This window comes from Phyllostomus discolor, chromosome 5 (genome assembly GCF_004126475.2).
Source record: "Phyllostomus discolor isolate MPI-MPIP mPhyDis1 chromosome 5, mPhyDis1.pri.v3, whole genome shotgun sequence".
NCBI lineage: Eukaryota > Metazoa > Chordata > Mammalia > Chiroptera > Phyllostomidae > Phyllostomus > Phyllostomus discolor.
In genome coordinates this window covers 99,608,138-99,628,154 of record NC_040907.2, presented here as the reverse complement: position 1 = coordinate 99,628,154, position 20,017 = coordinate 99,608,138, and the positions used below count along the sequence as shown (strand labels likewise).

The 20,017-nt window shown below is 39.1% G+C and overlaps 1 protein-coding gene across 1 annotated transcript in view; it reads right to left on the bottom strand.

Annotated features, from left to right (window-relative positions):
• The window catches only part of ST6GAL2 (ST6 beta-galactoside alpha-2,6-sialyltransferase 2), a 44,195-nt gene that overhangs the window by 17,528 nt on the left and 6,650 nt on the right, over window positions 1-20,017 (bottom strand). Inside the window, exons 3-5 of the mRNA XM_028514091.2 lie at window positions 15,625-15,722; window positions 13,676-13,777; window positions 10,192-10,366 (exon numbers count right to left, since the gene is read on the bottom strand). Coding sequence (XP_028369892.1) covers window positions 10,192-10,366; window positions 13,676-13,777; window positions 15,625-15,722 — 375 coding nt within the window. The remainder of the gene's footprint in view (window positions 1-10,191; window positions 10,367-13,675; window positions 13,778-15,624; window positions 15,723-20,017) is intronic.

The following is a 20,017-nucleotide window of genomic DNA, read 5'->3' as shown; positions in this document are numbered from 1 at the left end:
ACCTAAATTTCTTAGGATGACTTGAAGTGTATTAAATATTGTACTGAGAAAAATGTTCGGGTATAACCAGCCTCTCTGCCGAAGTGCTATGGCACTGAGACCTGTCAGCCACAAATGACACAGCTACCAACAACACATGGTTTTCAGATGGTCTCTGAATTACCACCAATAGGGTTCCATGTTGGGAGTCCCCAACCAACCCCTAGGTTTTATGATTGGTTGTGATGACTATACAAGCACATAGTCATACTCAGTTATGATTTATTATGGCAAAAATATACAAGGCAATATCAGCAAAGGAAAAGTCACATGGGGAGAAAAGTTCAGGGGAACCAGGAGCAAGCTTCCAGAATCCTTTCCTGGTAGTCACACAGGTTTACATAATTACTCCAGGAACACGTGTGAAATGCTGCCAACCAAGAAAACTTCTTAGTGACTCAGTACTCAAGATTTTCACTGGGAACTGGTCATGTAGGCAGTCTTTGTCTGGCATAAACTAAGATCTAGATTTCCAGGAGGAAAGCAGGTGCTCAGTATAAGCCACATTGCTTAAGTAAACAGTCTAGGCACAGTGAACCACTCTTCTCTGATGAGTCATGGGGGTGGGAACTCTTCCCACATCCAAGTTCCCAGATGCCAACCTTGGAAGCAGGCCTTCCTAAGCATCAGCAGGCAGGCCTACTATGTCAGATTTTTTCTGCACAGATACCATACATGTATAAATTCAAAGTATCAAGTTACTTTGTAATAATTTCCCCATGCCAGATCAACATGGGGAATTCACATTTGGTTATGCAAATAACATTACTATTTTTCATTCCTCTTTATAACTGCTCAGGATTACGCAAAAAGCAAGAAGAATACAAATTACCTAATGCTGTGCTATTCAGTAAAGAATTTTTTAAAACTACTTAAAGACATTTCATATGAAATAATATTGTTTATTGGCTGCCAAAAAGAAACTACTCTCATCACTAATAAAATTTTACTGCTTTTATGTAGAGCTGCAGTTTTTGAAGGCAGATTAATATTTAGATACCTTTTCATGTATTTTTACAAGCCAATCAAATGGGCAGGTGGCCAGCTTTTTACAATAATTAAATACAAATTAAAAAAAAAATCTGGCCATTTCTTTGGCCAGATTTTACAAATGAGTCCATACTAGGGATTCACTTAAGGAAAAAAAAGTGTAAATTTTTCCAGGCAATTATGACTCGAGGCATTCATGTGCCCAACTGCATGTTTTAAAATATTGTATAATACAATATAATTATCAAACCATTTAAAAAGCATTTCAACTGGTCTTAACAAAATGTCACATTATATAACTCAACATAACAAGCAGTATATGTACTTATTTATTTGCTCCAAAATGTGGATAAAAAGCAAACTTCACCCCATGTTCTGATTATCACAAATTCAGAATAAATGAGGTTCCTTCTATAAAACTCTACTTTGTATATATCAATGTATTTGATGTGTTTTCAGAGTCTAGTATAGTTTAATAATTAAGCCTTTAACTTTACTGTGATTACAATAAAATTATCTTGCTTTAGCCAGCAATATTTAAAGTAATATCCAAAATTGTTAAAAATAATAGAATTTTCCCCTTGAAAAATATCATATGATCTCACTTATATGTGGAATCTAGTGAACAAAATAAACTGATGAACAAAATAGAACCAGAGACATGGAAACATGGAACAGACTGATAGCTGTCGGGGGGTAAGGGCTGGATAAAAGAAGGTGAAGGGATTAGCCAAAGGACATATATGTATAACCCATGGACACAGACAACATTGTGGTGATGGCCAGAGGGATGGTGAGATGAGGATAGGAGACAAGCTGGGGAGGAAATGAGGGCATCTATAATAGTGTAAACAGTAAAAATAAAGAAAAAAATAGAATTTTCTCCTTGAGGAACATACTCTTTCAACATGTGGTGAAATAAACTATGTATAAATAGAACATAATGCCAGTGACTGGAAAAATACTGGCTTCTATTACTTCCAGTAGCTACTAAATGCAAATTTTATATCAGGTAAATTAGGAATTTCTGAGATTGACCAATAGGACACTGCAAACATATTTCTTAATGAGTGGTGAGGGTGAAAGGTTACAGGTACTGAATATGCCAGTCTAATGGAAATCTAACAGCTGTTTTGTGGTTTCTCCATAAATTCATTTTAAAATGGAAACTTATGACAACTATATTTAAGACTATTTAAGGAACAAAAGTGTTTTTTTTTAGTGAGATTGCCCCAAAACATCAGTAATTAAAAGGTTGTTTGGAAATTTGAACTTCATATAGTTAAAAAATAATTTAAGAAGCATCTATTATATTAAATAAAATTACATAATGAGAAAAATAATACTTGAAGGACAATTTTTAAATCATTTATTTGATGGTAACACATTCACAATTCATTATGTACAGGGAAATGCAAGAACTTTTCTAATTAACATAACTATGATGCATTTTACACAGTGATAAATGGATATTTTGTGGCTTATTATTTTGTGTTAATGTTATTTTGTGTTAGTCATGAGTTTTGATGACATATTGAAAACTCAGAACCCAAAAAGCAGCATAAAACAGAAAAAAGAAAGGAAGCTATGACCTGTTAAGCATATTATTCTTGTGTGTATATTAAATAGGCTGAAATTATAGTATTTGCATCTGTGATTTTTATTTTTTAAAGATTTTATTTATTCATTTTTAGAGAGAGGGGAAGGGAGGCAGAGGGAGAAGGAGAGAAATATGGACATGCAAGAGAAACATCAATCAGTTGTCTCTCGCACGCCCCCAACTGGGGATCTGGCCCACAACCCAGGCATGTGCGCTGACCGGGTATTGAACCTGTGACCTTTTGGTTTGCAGGATGACACAGAAACCACTGTGCCATACCAGGCAGGGCTCTATGAATTTTAGAAATAATACTAATAATCAATAGTGGCTGCCTTTTAAAAGGGTGGGGGGAGGTGATGGTGATTTCTACAATAAAAATACTGTTAATGGTAGATTTTAAGTGAGCCCATCTCAGCACTGCTAGTAGACTCCTGAGCTCCAGGTCTGTCTGCCTGATGGTGCCTGATGGTGCTCTCTCAGCCTATGAGCCTGGGGAGTAAAGCTGGTGCCTCCTGGCTTGGCCGAATGCCCTACTTCATGCAGGTGGCAACCCAACCCTGCCATGCTTTGTGACTACAGGTAAGCTCACCAATCTTTTATAAAAACATCTGTAGCTATTGTACCAGGCACATGATACTTCAAAGATTATTAGTATCTTCATTTTCTAGTTGAAAAAGCTGAGGCTTGGATACATTCAGTAAGTTGCTTAAGATCACATATTTAGTTGGCTGTTTGATTCTGGTTTCTGTAAAACCTGAGGTTTTAACCACATGTAAAATGGCACAGAAGGAGGTAGGTATCCTTTTACATGTGAGACCAGATGAAGTGCAGTTGAGGGTCTGTAAGGTGACATAAGTTACAGCTTCCCATTCTTTTGTTCCTCCCCGCATCCATAAAGCTAACTAACATCTATGGTGCACCTGTTGTGTAATGAACCAATGGAGCCTCATTTATTACATTTAGAATAACTAAATCTAGGTGAGGTAAAAATTAACTGCTTTGAAAATAATTCATTAATCATTGTGCAACTGAGTTTGGTTTCTTATTTAATTGCAGTAAATATTCATCTCTTTAATAATACTTCTTCAAAATATTTTGTTTGTTAAAATTGTTTGTGATAATATATAATGTTAAAAAGGTAGGAAACATGGTTTAAAAATATTCATTTAGAAATTTGAGATGACCAGTTTTAGTATACATCATAGATATTTAAACTAATATGATTGTATTAACATTAAATAGGCTTAATGATATAAAAGTATAGTTTAATTCATTTAATATTAAAATGTATTTATATTGCATCAATATAAATACACTTATGCATTTTTAATTCAGTTCCATTGTAAAAAGCATAATAAATTATGACAAGGTTCTTCCTCAGTGCTAGGTCAATGTGTTCATCAAATCCTACAACTTGCTGCCTTTTCTCTATGAAAGAGTAGTCTTTATATTTGTAGGTAAAACAAGAATAATACTTGTGCCCAAATCTGATTGTATTAGGACATCTTGCTCAGAAGACATCTTCTCCATAGGAACTCAAAATACATAGATCCCACAGAACCCAGGAAAAGCAAAGCCCTGTGACTCAGGCACTGTGACCAAAACATTACTGCTGCAGAAACATCTCCAGGCCCACTCTCACTAAAAACACACTCAGAAAGGTACACCAAACAGAAACTGCTTGTAGACTCATCTTCCCTTCAATATTACTTGCTTCCCTTTCCCAGCATACCACCCCCTACCCCGGTTTCACCCAATGAGGCAAGCCCACAAGATTTGTGTGCCACCATGGAGTATGCTGGTGCCAGGCTGCAGGTTGCTAATGAAGGTGCAAAAGGATGTTATACTTCCTGAACAAAAGGCGCTTGCCGAACCATCTGCTCAAATGTTAGTGAGAGGCTGATTTCCTGAAATCCATGAAGAGTTGAGACCTTGCTTTCTGTTTCCCAAACTTATACCCCAATAATCAGTATACCCAAGAACTTGGTTCCTAAGGTAGAAGTAACCAACCACCCAAACTAACAAAAATCCATGGTAAAAAATTATTTTCATTGATTCTAAAGGGAGAGGGAGTGTGGGGGAGAGAGAAAGAGAGAGAAACAGAGAGAGAGAGACAGGAAAGAAACACTGATGTGAGAGGGAAGATCAACAGGCTGCCTCCTACATGTGCCCCAAACAGGGATTAAACCTGCAGCCCAGGCATTTGCCCCAACCTGGAACTGAACTCCCAACCCCCCAGTGCATAGGACAACATTCCAACCAATTGAGCCACACCAGCCAGGGCAAAAATCCACTTTTAAGAAGGTATTTACAGTCAGCCATTACATGTGCCATTTACACTAAGTTTTTAAGACATAAAATGAGTTCATCATAGGAGTAAATTTTACGGCTATGTTTTCAAAGAAACAAAAAAGGATAATGTATTGGTAGAATTCTGGGTTCTCCCACTGAGCCAAATGCCTATCACCTGGATGATATGTCTATCAGTATAGACCCTGTGGACGAGATTTTTAAAATTTCCTCCAACTTCAAGATTCTAAAAAGTCAGAAGAGTGGTTCTGAAAGTGCAGTCTCATCAGTTAGCATGACTTAAAAAGCTGTTAGAAATATAAATTCTTGCCACCTCCAACTACTCAGAAATTTTAGGGGTGGGCGCAGGTGATCCCTTCCCACTTTTTTTTGAGAGAGAGAGATAGAGAGAGAGAGAGAGAGAGAGAGAGATTTGTTGTTCCACTTATTTATGCATTCATTGGTTACTTCTTGTACATGCCCTGACTGGGGATGAAACCTGCAACCTTCTCATATGAAGACAACACTCTAAACAACAAAGCTATTTAGCCAGACTCAGGCATCCCTTTTAAAACACTGTGGTAGCCAGCTACCAGCATGGCCCCCAATGATCAGTACCTGGTATTCACATCTTTGCGTAGTTCCATGTCACAGTAATGAGGCTGATTTGTACAGCAAGCAGAAAGTAGCCAGTGTGATAGTTTATGACACCGTGAAAAGTACTGTGGCCTCCTCTACCCTTGCTCTCTCTCTTGTCTGTCACCCACTGTACTGTCACTTCTGGGAGGCAGGACCTTTGCCTGGCTTCCTCATGACCATAGCCCTGGGACCCAGCCTGTGCTTGGCACATAGGAGGTGCTCAACTAATCCCCACTTGTGGATGATGTTTCCCCTCCACCTTCACTGCCTTCTTCCTACACAATGAGTTCAGTCCCCAGGATCAGACCTCTAAATAGTACGTAACATTACATTTAAGGGTCCAGGTGTATCCCCCTGGGAATCTAACAGCCACTGTGTTGAGGACTGCCCTGCCTGGTCTCAGGAATCTGTAACTGCCTAGAACTATGGCTGAGTAAGAGGCCTCTGAACCAGGAGACGCTAAAGAGACAAAACTTATTTCCCTGGCACGAATGCTGCCTGTTCATATGCCTCATTCCTTTTCATGCTTGAACGGCAGTCAATGATGGGTAACAATTCTCTTGTACAGAGAATGAATCTAAGACAGACACATTCACCAAGGAATGACAGGACGAGACTCCTGTGAAAATAACGGGGGCTGTGAAAATAACGGGGTGATCGATATCAACCCCTGTCCCCTCGGCTTTGCCAATGCCCGAGTCCTTGAAAAATCCAAGTCACCCATCTGCCTTTGTCTCCTCTGCCCAACTCATGCCCATTGGAAGTAACAGGGGCCGTACAGTCCAGACCAGAAACGGTGAACTCCTGGGGTAATCAGGCCTAAGACATCGAATATGAAAGACCCTATGAAATCTGCTTGCTGGAGGATGCTTTTTAATTAGAATATGAAGTCACAGGCAGGAAACAGAACTAAGCTTTAAGTCCTGTAGTCTTTTTAAATGATAAAACCCCAAAATCTCTGGCTTAGGATCCCAGTAGGAAATCTGCCAGCACCTTTCAAAAGCTAACTACTTGTAATTTGCAAACTGTATTGGTATTCAAGAATAAAACCCTGCTTGTTCAGGGGGCGGGGCACTCTCCCCACTTGAGAGAGGGTGGCCATTTTGTCCTGATTCCCCCACAGGACCTGGTTGTCTCTGTGTATGTTTTTCTTGTGTTTCGATGAATCATCCACAGCATTCCGTGCTCACTGCAGGCAGGTGGGCAGCATCACCACTGGCTAAATTTCCATAAAAAGAAATGTTTTTGTGTTCAAAACAGTTCCTCTAGTCCCTTTTAGAATCTAAACACGTACAGGGAAAATGTGTGCAGTGGGTTTAGAGATATAAGACATTAAATGGGAGACAGTTTCACAGCTGGATGAGCAGCACATCAATGAAGAAAGGGGGTCATCTGCTTTGCTTCCAGCTGGAGCCCTGTGCTAATCAATCAGCAAAGCAGAAAGTCAGGGGGCTGCCATGGGGCTCTTCTCTGATGATGAGTGTCTGCTGACCTGACCGTGCACCTAGCCAAACCCACAACTGTGCACACAAAAACAGCCTAACCTCACTGATGGGCTTGATGATGGCTTCTTTTGTTCAGTAACTGACATCACAGGTTAGACTCTTTGGAAATGATGAGGTGGTGAGACAATAAGTCAATAGCTTTTCAATATGACTTAGAACACAAAGGGACATTTGGAGAACACTTTTTTTCTTTTTTTTTCAATGTGCGGTTGCTGGGGGTCATGGCCTGCAACCCAGGCATATACCCTGACTGGGAATTGAACCTGTGACAGTTTGGTTCGCAGCCTGCGCTCAATCCACTGAGCTATGCCAGCCAAGGCTTGGAGAACACTTTTTGATAAAAGAAAAAAACACATTGATCTTTAAATATTATTCTGGCAGATACAGTAAGATGTGGGTGACATCATTTTACTAATATATAAGAATGTCAGATAAATTACAGAATGGACTCTGGTTCTAGCATATTTCTGAACAAGATCAATGAAGGGGTAGAAAGGTCGTAAGATCAGCAGGAGAGTCAGAGGATGATGGGGCTCTGCTGGACACAGCTTGCTCAGGCTGTATCTCTTGCCCATCTTCAGTGAGGGGCTCACACAGAGATATGACTGGGATAAGAGTAGCATGTGAAGTCAGTGGTGTCAGGCCATGACCTTTACACACCTGCATCCCCACAGACCCCAACCTGCCCAGTGGGACTTAATGATGCCTTATTGACTCTGTCTCTTTAATTCCTTTGTGACTAGCAAAAGTTAACAGTGCTGCCACAGAACTTTCTGTGATGATGGAGATGTTCTCTATCTGCACTCCCAACACAGCAGCCACTGGGAGCACATGGCCCTGAAACCTGAAATGGGGTTAGTGACCGAGGAATTGAAGCTTTCCTCTTATTTAGTCCTAATTGATTTAAATGCATATAGGAATTTATGGCTAACAGCTGTCATGTAGGATAGAGTATTGCTACAAAATAACAACAATTGCAGATTGGCCCACTAACTTATCTTTTCAAAGGTTTTATTATTTGCATTTCACATGAGCATATGGAGGCTCACAGGACTGAGCAACTTGCTCATAATAAGAAAGCTAGTAAATGGTAGAGAAGAATTCATACTCAATCTGCCCAATCCAATGACATTCTTATAAAGACATCAAACTACAATCCCCTTTTTCCATGTAAAAGAAGCCTTAAAGGCAAGTATTAGCTCTGAAAATTCCAAAATCTAAGTAAATAGCTATGGAGGGAAGCTGGCTTTATATACATGGCATGATTAGTTTCAACAAAAACAAATGGGAAAAATTTTTCTCCAGCTGTGACTAACTAACCTGAATATCTCAAACTATATCATATTAAGTATATCTGACAGGCCCTCACTGTGCCCTAAAACTTTTGCTCTAACAAATATTAGTCAAATGATTTCATGAGAAGGCAACAATAAGAAAAAGGCTTTATTAAACTTGTCATATCTTATTATGCTGTCTAAGCATTATATTATTCTATTCTGTTTACCCTTTGTTGATAAACTAGATTATCCTGCCCCCCTCCCCCCCGCCCGCAAAACAACAGGATGCAATGGAACTGCAAAAAAGATAAAGAGCTTAGTATTTGAAAATACTGATTTGGAAATAAAGAGTGTCAAAGACATGACCTAGAAAATAAAGAGAGGGGAGCCATGCTTAAGGAAAATAATATGCAGAGTCATAGTGCAAATTTTGTTTTGAATTCTGTATAAAATAGTCATGTTATTATAATACCAGAAAACCCACTCCAACATCTGCAAGCCCCCACTCAGATATTGTGTATGTACTGTGTATCCCATAGGTGGTAAACACAAGGTCCGTGGGCCAAATCTGGCTGTTCCCCTTGTTTTATCCGGCCAGGCACTTTGTTTCTATCTGGTAGCAGTGCTGAGCTCCTTGCCCCTAGTTAAGCAGTAGTTACATTTATACAGTCCTAAGATTATATTCGGCCCTTTGAAGGCAACCTTGAGGCTGATGTGGACCCCAGTGAAAATGAATTTGACACCTCTGCTGTATCCATAATAAAACCAGCACTATCTCCTTAAATCTCTCCTTTATTCATAGGGATCCATTATGCAGCCAAAGTTAAGGTGCAGGGTTATACATTTAAAACTAGGGTGAGGAATAGAATAGTTTCTTATGCACAAAACTAATATCCTTTGGTTCTATTATAGCTTTCATATTGCCAAGGATATCTAAGAAATTCTTTAATGTTACTCAACTCAGTAAAATCACAGAAATAATGGGGCAATAAGCTGAAACATAGGTAAAGAAATAGAGTAAGACCACAAATTTTGAGGATCAAAGCCTGGATGACAAAAATAATAATAAGCCAAGTATTATAATCTTGTTATGTAAAATCTACTTTTGGAATAGAGACTCTAGTGGTGAGAATGTATAAGGTGCTAGCATTAGTCTCATCAAAGCCTGGACCAACAAACCTGGTACTATCCTGTGGTCATATATTCAGCTGCCCAGCCTGGCTTCACATGGGCAATGTGCACAGAGATGGTTGAGGTGGGGTCTATGTGTCCCTGCCTTGAATCTAATAGGACCTTAAATGCTCTGACCACAAAGCACAGCACAGAGATGCTATGCATGCCTCCAGGCCTTGCCTTAAGAAATTGGCAGCTTCTATTTCCAGTCTTTGGAACAATTGCCAGGAGACCATGTTAAGAAATCCAGTTACCCTGAGACCACCATGTGAGAGACCACATGCAACCACAGGTGGAGAGTCCCAGCTGCACTGAGCCTCCTAGCTGTCCCTGCCAAAGGGCCAGATGTGGGAGTGACACCATCCAATGACACAGCTGAATATAACCAAGTGACCCCCATCAATGCCTGTGGAACAATAGAATTGCCCAGACAAGTCCATCCTGACCCACAAAATCGTGAGAGAACATAAAGTAGTTCTTGCTTAGACCTTGGAATTTGGGGGTAGTAGGTTGCATAGCAACAGAAACTGGAACACAATGTTTCTTCTTTAGTTAGTCTATTTTCCCTCTACAACCACCTATTAATTGCTCTTATTATATAACATGAATGTATATTTATTAAGTATCAGGCTTAACCCTCCCTGTGCACCTAATCTTCCCAATTTTCATATATACCTACCAATGAAGCCAGAAGATGGTGGGTTGGGCTGAATCTTCTCCTTAGTGTTCTCCTGGATAATGTCCCAAAGCTGCCATATAAATTTAGGATGAAGAATGTAAAATGGCTGATTTGGGTTTCTCTGACGATGCTGCACATATGGAGTAAACAGGTTGTAATCTGGCTTCTTGTACCACTAAGAGAAAAAAAATCAACACAATCAAGTACTGGGGACCACACTGTGAAAAAGGCACAGGGCAGCACCTGGAGGGAGGGATTCAGAGGTAGAGGAGGGACTGAGTACAAAGAGAGCAGCAGGGTTCTAGCCCCAAGGGACTGACACTATTCTTTAGTAAAGTGAGGGAGCAGTCAGCAGACTTTCTGAATAGGACCAGATAATAAACATGTTTGGCTTTTTGGGTTATACAGTCTCTGCAGCAAGACTCAACTATGCCGTTGTATTGGGAAAGCAGCCACACAAGATACAAAGTGAATGGCATGACTTTGTTCCCATAAAACTCATCTTACACAAGAAAAAAATTCAAGATGGATTAAAGACTTAAATATTAGACCCAAAATCATAAAAATCCTAGAAGAAAGCATAGTAAAATCTTGGACATTGCTCGCAGCAATATTTTATCTGATATATCTCCCCAGGTAAGGGAAACAAAAGAAAAACTAATGGGACTACATCAAACTAAAATGTTTTTGCACAGCAAAGAAGACCATCAATAAAATAAGAAGACAACCCATGGAATGGGAGAACATATTTGCCAATATTTGATAAGGGATCAATATTCAAAATTTATAAAGAACACCAAACAAACAATTCAATTAAGGGCAAAGGACTTGAGTAGACACTTCTCCAAAGAGGATATACAGATGGCCAATAGACATATGAAAAGATGCTCAACATCACTAATCATAAGAGAAATGCAAATTAAAATCGCAATGAGATATCACCTTGCACCTGTCAGAATGACTATCATCAATAAATCAACAAACAATAAGTGTTGGTGAGGATGTGGAGAAAAGGGAACCTTTTGCACTGTTGGTGGGAATGCAGACTGGTGCAGCCGCTGTGGAAAGCAGTATGGAGATATCTCAAAAAATTAAAATTGGAACTGCCTTTTGATCCAGTGATCCCAGTTCTGGGAATATATTAAAAGAAACCCAAAACACTAATTTGAAGGAACATAAGCACCCCTATGTTCATTGCAGCACTATGTACAGTCACCAAAATATGGAAGCAGCCCAAGGGTCCATCAGTAGATGAATGGATAAAACAACTATGCAATATTTACACAATGGAATTCTACTCGGCTGCAAAAAAGGAAGAAAATTTTACCCTTTGTGACAGTATGGATGGACCTGGATAACTTTATGCTAAGTGAACTATATCAGTCAGAGAAGACAAATACCATAAGATTTTACTTATATGTAGAATCTAATGAACAAACTGAACTAACAAGCAAATTATAGACAGACTCATAGATGGAGAGCAGGATGACTACTCTGGTGGGGGGAGGTTAGGGAGTGGAGGGATTGAGCAAAAAGGAAAAAGGATTCATGGACATGGACAACAGTGTGGTGATCAGGGGGAAGGGGATACATGGGGTTAAATGGCAGTGGAAAAAATACAATACATTTTTTTGAAAAAAGCTTTATTTAAAAACAGTGTCAGATTTGGCTCACGGCTATAGTTTGCTGACCCTGGGCTAAAAAATAATGTTTTCCAAATCTAATCTATAGTGACAAAACAAATCAGTTAAAGCCTAGGCCTGGGGTTGGAGGTGGGAAGACTGATAGGTGGGGCACAAGGGAACTCTCCTGGAGTGATTAAAAAATTCTATTTCTTAATTGTAGGGGTAGATACATGACTATATGTATTTGCTAATACTCATCAAAATGTGTACTTACATTGATTGTACATAAATTATGTTATGAAAAAATAAACTCTAGGTTTGTTTTAAAAAATGTTTGCAGAAGTGTCTCAGGTGATGCTATGAAATGAAATTTGGAGGAGGTGTGGGGGAACAGGCTCAGTTCGAAAGGCTCAGGCCACTTGCTCCCTTCAAACAGATTCTCTGGTCTACTGTAATGTCCCAAAGAATGTACAAATGTTGAATGTGTTCTGTTTTAAAAATGTTGAGAATGACTGGGCCAGATCATCTTAAGTGAACTATGGGCCCAAGCCCTGAGGCAGTGGGAAGGGAGCCAGAGGAATGTGGACTTGCTTCTCCATTCCTCCCAGTCACGACACAGAAGGATTGAAGGACAGGCCGTGTAGGCAGCAGCCTTGTCACTTAGATTCAGCACCACCACCCATGGGGTTGGACAGCTCTGGGCCTTAGTCTTGGATGCTTCCAACAGCTAGAAGCTTTCAGTCTGTCCTCAAACAGCAAGAAAGCTATCAAAACTTAAAGCCAGAGAACCTCAGTCTGGGAAGGAAGCTGAAAAGTTCAAATACCCATTTGATGCTTGATTCTCAATAGAGGGTCCATATGAGAATCAACCAGGCTTCCTAAAAAAAATACATCAATGCTGGATGCTACATTTCTAGAAATGGGGCTGTGACAGATATAGTTGAAAAATACTCTGCAAGTGGTTTTGATTTGCAATCCTGGTGAAAAGCTGGTTGGTAATCAGCTAGGTAAAGGTCCAACCTCAGTGTCAAAGTGAGCATAGACAGAACACTCCTTTCACTCTTGGACAGCTCTCTTAAAAGCTGCCTTTTGCTGGAGCCGAGAGAGGTTCCATCTGACAAGACTGCATTCTATTGAGTCATAGCAGAACAGGTCGAAAAATGCTCATTGGCGCAGCTGACAGCATCTTTCACAAGGCTAAATAACCATCCATCTGCCCAGCCTTCTTTAAAAAAACACTGATGCTGGCTTTTCACCCAAGTGAAAAGTAATTAGCTGCTTGTTTAGATAGGTAATGATTTACCAGAAAGTCATGCATATAACTTGCTTACATTTTGATGGCTAGAAATAATTTTGTTTATGCTCTATCATGAGATTAAATAGGTATAGAAGCTGGAGCCAAAGAGGGACACATTCAAGGAAAGCCTGTAACAGGTTCATTTAAATAACAATAAGTTGTTGATATGCAAGTTTAGATGTTTTTTGCCATGCACTTCCAATTTATTTCAAAAGGTGTTGTAACTTCTTGGAAGGTGATGTAACCCTATCATAACGGGAACATTTTCAGTTTAATTAGCCCAAACTCCAGCATAACTAGGAATTTCTGGACATTAGGACATTTTACATTAAAAAAAAAAATCCTGCAGAGCAAAGCCCCCTTTAGACAGACAATGTTCACCAAGTATGCTATTAGGAGTAGGTATCAAGATGGTATAAATACACAGGTATTTAAATGGCAATCACAATCAGTTTCATTATCTCTGTCAAAGCTTAATCTTTGACTTGCTCCCAGGAGTAATCAATAAAAGGCACCTTCTGACCACTAGGGTTAGGATACAGGCAAAAAAGGAAAAACTTACCAGGTTAAGATTTGCAGAATAAGGAGCAGGGTCCCAGGCCACCAAAATGACATTTTTATATAATGAACTTTCAATGAAGTGATGGTTGGGGTTGGTCAGAATCTGCAAATACACAGAAAAATCATTTCAAAGCAAGTGTTTGTTTCTTCAAAATCATATTTTAAAGAGAAATGAAATTTTTTTGCGTGTTCTGACTCATTTTTAAAACATTCCTCAGACTTTGTTTTCTTCTGGGGGAGGGAAGAGAGGCTGCCATCTTGTGTTAAAGCACTTAAAAGAAATGTCTGGGGAAATGGAATTTTTTTAAAATACTTTTATTTATTTATTTATTTATTTTTAGAGAGGGAAGGGAGGGAGAAAGGGGGGGAGAGGGAGAGAGAGAGAGAGAGAGAGAGATCAATGTGCGGTTGCTGGGGGCCGTGGTCTGCAACCCAGGCATGTGCCCTGACTGGGAATCGAACCTCCAATGTTTTGGTTCGCAGCCCGTGCTCAATCCACTGAGCTACACCAGCCAGGGGGAAATGGAATTTTTTTTTTTTTTAAAGATTTTATTTATTTATTTTTTAGGGAGGGAAGGAAGGGGGAGAGGGAGAGAGAGAGAGAGAGAGAGAGAGAGAGAGGGAGAGAGGGAGAGGGGTCAATGTGCGGTTGCTGGGGGTTATGGCCTGCAACCCAGGAATGTACCCTGGCTGGGAATCGAACCTGGGACACTTTGGTTCCCAGCCCGCGCTCAATCCACTGAGCTACACCAGCCAGGGCTGGAAATGGAATTTTTAAAAAATCTACCAGTTCTTAATATTTTTACCAAGCACTGCACTCATATCTAGTGGTTTCGAATCAGCTCCTGAAAGATGTAATCCCCCTGCTAATTCAGGCCCCCACAACCTTCTACAACTGCCTTCATAAGTAATTTGGAGAAAGAGTGGCAGGTGGGGACAAACTGAGTTACAAAGGTGCCTCTAGAGCACCAGCCTCGGGAACACAGTGAGCCAGTCAACCTGAGTCAGCCCTGGTATAACTGTTCTCCCTCTGCGATCCCATCTAGTTCTGGATGAGTTCTTCAATCTCACCTGCCAATAATATTTTTTTAAAGTACAGTTTTGGGAAAAGTAATGCATTATTTTCCTCAGTTTTAAGGTGTAATATTTTACAGTTTTTTCCTCATATTTTAATGTCTCTGAAGTTAAAGTGTATCTTACAGATGACATCTATTTAATTTGATGGGATTTATTATCTCCTCTCTGAAAAGCTCTTATTAAATGAATGGTGAATCTTATAATCAATGTCATCTATAAAAAAAGGAAATGCAGTAACTGTTTTTTATCTTGCTGTATGACACCTGGATCAGGGTAATAGGCAGAAATCTAATCTTTTGCAAACAATTCATCATAAATCATTTATCACCTCATATTTTTCTATATAGTTTGAACCTCTAGAAATTGTTGTAGTTTGTTCCAGTTTTGCCACAAGGGAAAACATTAAGGATACGAAGAATAGAGATATTTTCAATTCAACAATCCATTTTAATTTAGAAATTTTTTAAATAACAGACTAAAGTTTTCAAGCTACCATATTGACCTTAAGTTTTGTATCATTGCTTTTCTCTCCTTCATCCCCTGCTTCTTGTGGCCACAACAACTTCTAAGTTTAACAGCTTTTTAAGTCCACAGAATTCAACATGGTAAATCTATCTATCTATCTATCTACATATATATATATATATGAATATCTATATACAGATTTTTCCCTTTGATCTTACTCATTTTTCCTGTTCATGTCACACATGAATTCCCATTTCTCTACCTTTTTTCTTCATTAATTCTTTATAATCACAAGACCCGTACAAATAAAGATCATGATCATGGGAAACTAGGTAATTTCTTTTCACTCATCTAGTTAAACTATTTACCTATAGTATGCACATCCATGAAACATTCCATCCATCTTACCTGGGAATTAATGATGCGCACAGTGGTTTTATTTCCAACGTCCTTCTCATAGCCACGTGTAGGAGCAGCATTAAATCTCAAAACTGCATCATGAGAATCTAAGGGCACATAAATGATAAACTCACTTTTTTTCCCTGTAGAATAAACATAATATAGCATATCTTAAAGCAAATCTTTCAATATCCAAAGCTAATTAGACACCAACAATTAAGAGATCCATATGTATTTTTCAGTACACTGTTTAGAATGAAATCCTGCCTAGGGGCAAATCAACACAGAAATACAAACAGAATCACTTACAATCCTACATCATTTAAGTTATACATCATTTTGATCCTACATAATTTAAGTTAATAGAGATACTTAGGGGTTCACAATGTTTAAAAGGGGTGTGCTCTTTGCAGCCATTCTCCTAAAGATCCCAAAACATTTTGAAGATGGAATCTATGGGAACAGGCAAGGATGCTATAACCAGGCTGTTCACTGGCAGCTTCTTACTGCTTGTAGATGGAGGCTGCTCCCAGTGCTTCTAATGCTGCTCCCTGAACCAAGATCAAGTGTGTCTCTCACACAGTGAGAGCCCCAGCCTTCAATGCAACTTTACCACTTCTGTGCATCTATCTCTACATACTGCTGACAATGCCAAGCAGATACATGTGAGAGCAATCTTAGGGCATTTTTTGCTTCTAGCAATGGCCTCACTTACTGCCTCAACAGGAGGAAGGGAGAGACCACCAATGATTCAGCTACCAAGGCTATTTATGGTCCATAAGGGCAACCTTGGCTCACAGACCTTCAACCACAACCTAAGTCTATGTCTCTCGTCATTTGACTTGACAAACTTCTCAACTTCTCCAAGGTCCCGAAAACAAGACATCGTAAGGTAGAGGCTGACAAGGGAGACAAGAGCTAGTGGAAGAGGAAAGTGGGTTCACCTAACTAAGGGATGAACATGGGAGATATGTTCTCTTGCCACAAAGCAGTCTACATTTTGGGTTGGCCAAAAAGTCTGTTTAGTTTTTTTCCATAAAATAAAATACATATTTTTTATTTTCACCAATAACTTTATTGATTTGGGTATTTTATGTTGGCTACTCCTACATGGTATAATGTTGACTGCTCTCATTTTATGTCTGAATTTGATTATTATCAACTCAGCTGGACCACACATCCATGGAGCATTGTCCAGGGAGAAATTTCCAGCATGAAACTTTGTAAAACACTCTTGAAATGTTCAATCAGTCACAGCACCTTCTCTGTACACTGCATAAATCTTTTTATGTATTTCAGTTGCATTTTTACTTTTCTTTAAATAATGAAGCATAATATACTGAAAATGTTGCCTATTTTCTTCCATCTTCAATGTTAAAATGGCCACACAAAAATTCACCATTTTTTTAAATGCACGCTGATATGACACCTGTCACAATACAACCAAACGAAATTGTTTCAAATGAAGTTAAAGACAACTAAGTGCTACTAGAGCCATCTTGTGGAAACAAACAAACAAACCTTCTGGCTAACCCGATAAATACATATGTGTTGAAATTTCTTGTGTCAGCTCATGGTTTCTCAGAAACCAGCCTGAAACCAGAGTTAATCATCAATAAGGGAATTTCCATGAGTATCTTTAGCTTCAAAAATTCTATGTACATTTCAAGTTCAACTTGGAGAAATGAAAATACCTGTTTATGAGAATAAGAAGTAAAATTATTCATTTCTGATTTGCCAAAGAACCTTGTGGATACATGCCACACTTACGGTGACCACACTCCACTCAAGTCACTAAAGGAGTTTGCTTTTTGCACCTGAGTCCTGCTATCCCTTCCTGGGGAGCATCCTTTCGAGAGATCTTGGTACTCTCTAAGTACTAGAAACTTGGAATGTGTCACCATTAAAACCACACTACAAAAGGTGCCTCTCTTAACAAGCACTGAACTCAGAAGAATTCAGATTCCAGATTTGAGAACCAAATTGACACACTTCTGGAACACATAATGAAGCATACAGGATACCTGGCTATGCCATCAAAAAGTCCTATCAATGTTTTTTTTAGGGGAAATTTTGCATAGCCAGCAAGCTATTACCTGCCACCAGTTTTAGTAAATAAAGCTGTACGGTAACACAGATATACTCATTTATTTATCTATTGTTTCTAACAGCAGAGTTGAGTTGTGAGACCCTATGGCTCACAGAGCCTAAAACATTCACCACCTGGCTCTTAAAAACAAGAAGTTTGCCACTCTCCAGATTCTTATTTTTTGTTTTCAGGACCCTTTTACATTCTTGAAAATATATGACAACTCAAAGACGTTACATTTATTTGGATGATATCTATTGATATATACTATATTAGAGTGTAAAACAGAAGCAATTTAAATGTTTATTAATTTAAAATAACATTTATTATTAAAATACATTAACGAGTGACTTTCTGGAAGACTGTTGGTTTCCCTCAGTTGCTTCTGCATCCAATCTGCTGCAATGTTTTGCTTTAGTTGAAATACATGAAGACTCAGATGTATCATTGAAAATCGAAGGAATATTTGAAGTCTTTCCAGATTAGTAGGAAGTCTTCTTTGATTCTTCATAAAAAACTTGATAAGTGCTAGTTTTGTAAAAGGTAGTTGCAATGAGGAATGTTACACAATATCAACAAATTTTTCATACTGTTACATCAAAGCCCATTAGTTTATCTGGCTCTTGAAATACGTAATTCACCTGTGTATAATTTTGTAACACTGTACAATGGTCATCTGGAACTATCAGTTTAATAAGTGAACCAGATCTCCCAAGTATTGATGTATCTTGTTATAAAATGAATAAAACTCATATTTGAAAGCCTGAATTTTATCATTGGCAACAAATAATGTTAGTTATTCTCCTAAAAGTGACAGATTCACTTAATTCCTTTTTGAGAGAATATCTGCCAATGTCCAAGACTGAATAAAGTCTGTCAGTCACTTGTTTCAAGTGAAACTTGTGTTTCATGATAAAAGTTGCTAGTTCTGCTCACAAACTCCACAAATGCTTTTCCACTGTGTGTTGGTGTGGCAGAATGCTTTTCAAGTTATTTTTGCCCTCTGTCTTAAAACCACAGTTACTCATAGACTGAGATTTAATGATACTAACAACTTTTAGTGCTTCATCAAGGGCATCTGTAACTGAAACTGGCACTTTTTTCTCTTATTGATATGCTTGGCAGTGAAAAATACCATGCCTAGTAGAGTTGGGTCCTGCTGCCTTGATTTATGCTAAGCAGCAGTTTTATCTACCATTGCTTTTGTAATATCATTGCAAATGTCAACAGTTAAAAAAACCTTTGAGTATTATAAAAATAGTTTTCACTTTGTGAATCCATGAAAGGGTCTTGGACTCCCCAAGTATAAGCTAACCATTCTGTGTAAACTCTGACCTCAGGCAACCCTGGCAGACAGGGCAGAGCATGAGAAGAGGCTGCAAGCAATGAGAGAAACTGCAGGCACTCAGAGGCAGTCCGGAGGTACTGCCAGTTCTCCCATGAAACCATGCTGCTCTCAGATATAGCTCTGTCTAAGGGTAATGTGAACAAGCTGAGTACCCTAAGCAGTGGCTGCATTTCAAATTAATTAGGCAATTCTAAATTCATCGTACCACTCCTGAAAACTGCACAGCTTTTAAGTGCCAGAGTTCACACCAAGGTGTGTCTTAGGCCTTCAGCAACACCAGAAGGCACTTCTGTGATCTAGGTGACTCCTTTAGAAGTGGTACAAGTCTGAAGAATTAAAAGGCCAAATTTGTGGTAGAGGCAGGGAGGTAGAGCTGAGGCTGAGGGATGTAGACTGAAGCTCTTAAAGCTGTCTGTGAGCAGAATCTGGCAAGCCGGGAGGGCAATGTGGGGAGGACTAGTTGAGACTGTGCCCATCAGACAGACTTTTTTTGTAAATGTATGTCTGGTTATGTGTGCACCACCATGATAATGAACCTTAAAAATGAAGCTGTTCATTCACATTTAGAAAAGAAGAAACAGGACAGCAAGCACAAGGGGAATAAAGTAAGGCACCATTTCTGGAAAAGGAATTTATTTCTAGGTTGGAGCCAGTTTATGTTGACTTGAGAACCAAGTCAGTCTAAGTGCACACACTGAAGGAAGATTAAAGCCCTTCAAGGAGCAGTCAGACAGGAAGCCCACAAGCAGTCACTGCCCTGCTGTGAGCACTGTGCCCACGCCCTCTTCCTCCTCTCCTATGCTCACCCAGAAAACAAAATCGGCAAAAGTAAGGTAGCAAAAGCCTGCCTTCCTTAGGGAATTTATCTGTCTTTTGACTCCACCACCCTGGTCTGGCTCATCTTTCTTGGGACTCCTGCAGTATGACTTACTTTCTTCATGCCATCAAATCTAGGTTCTGGAGTG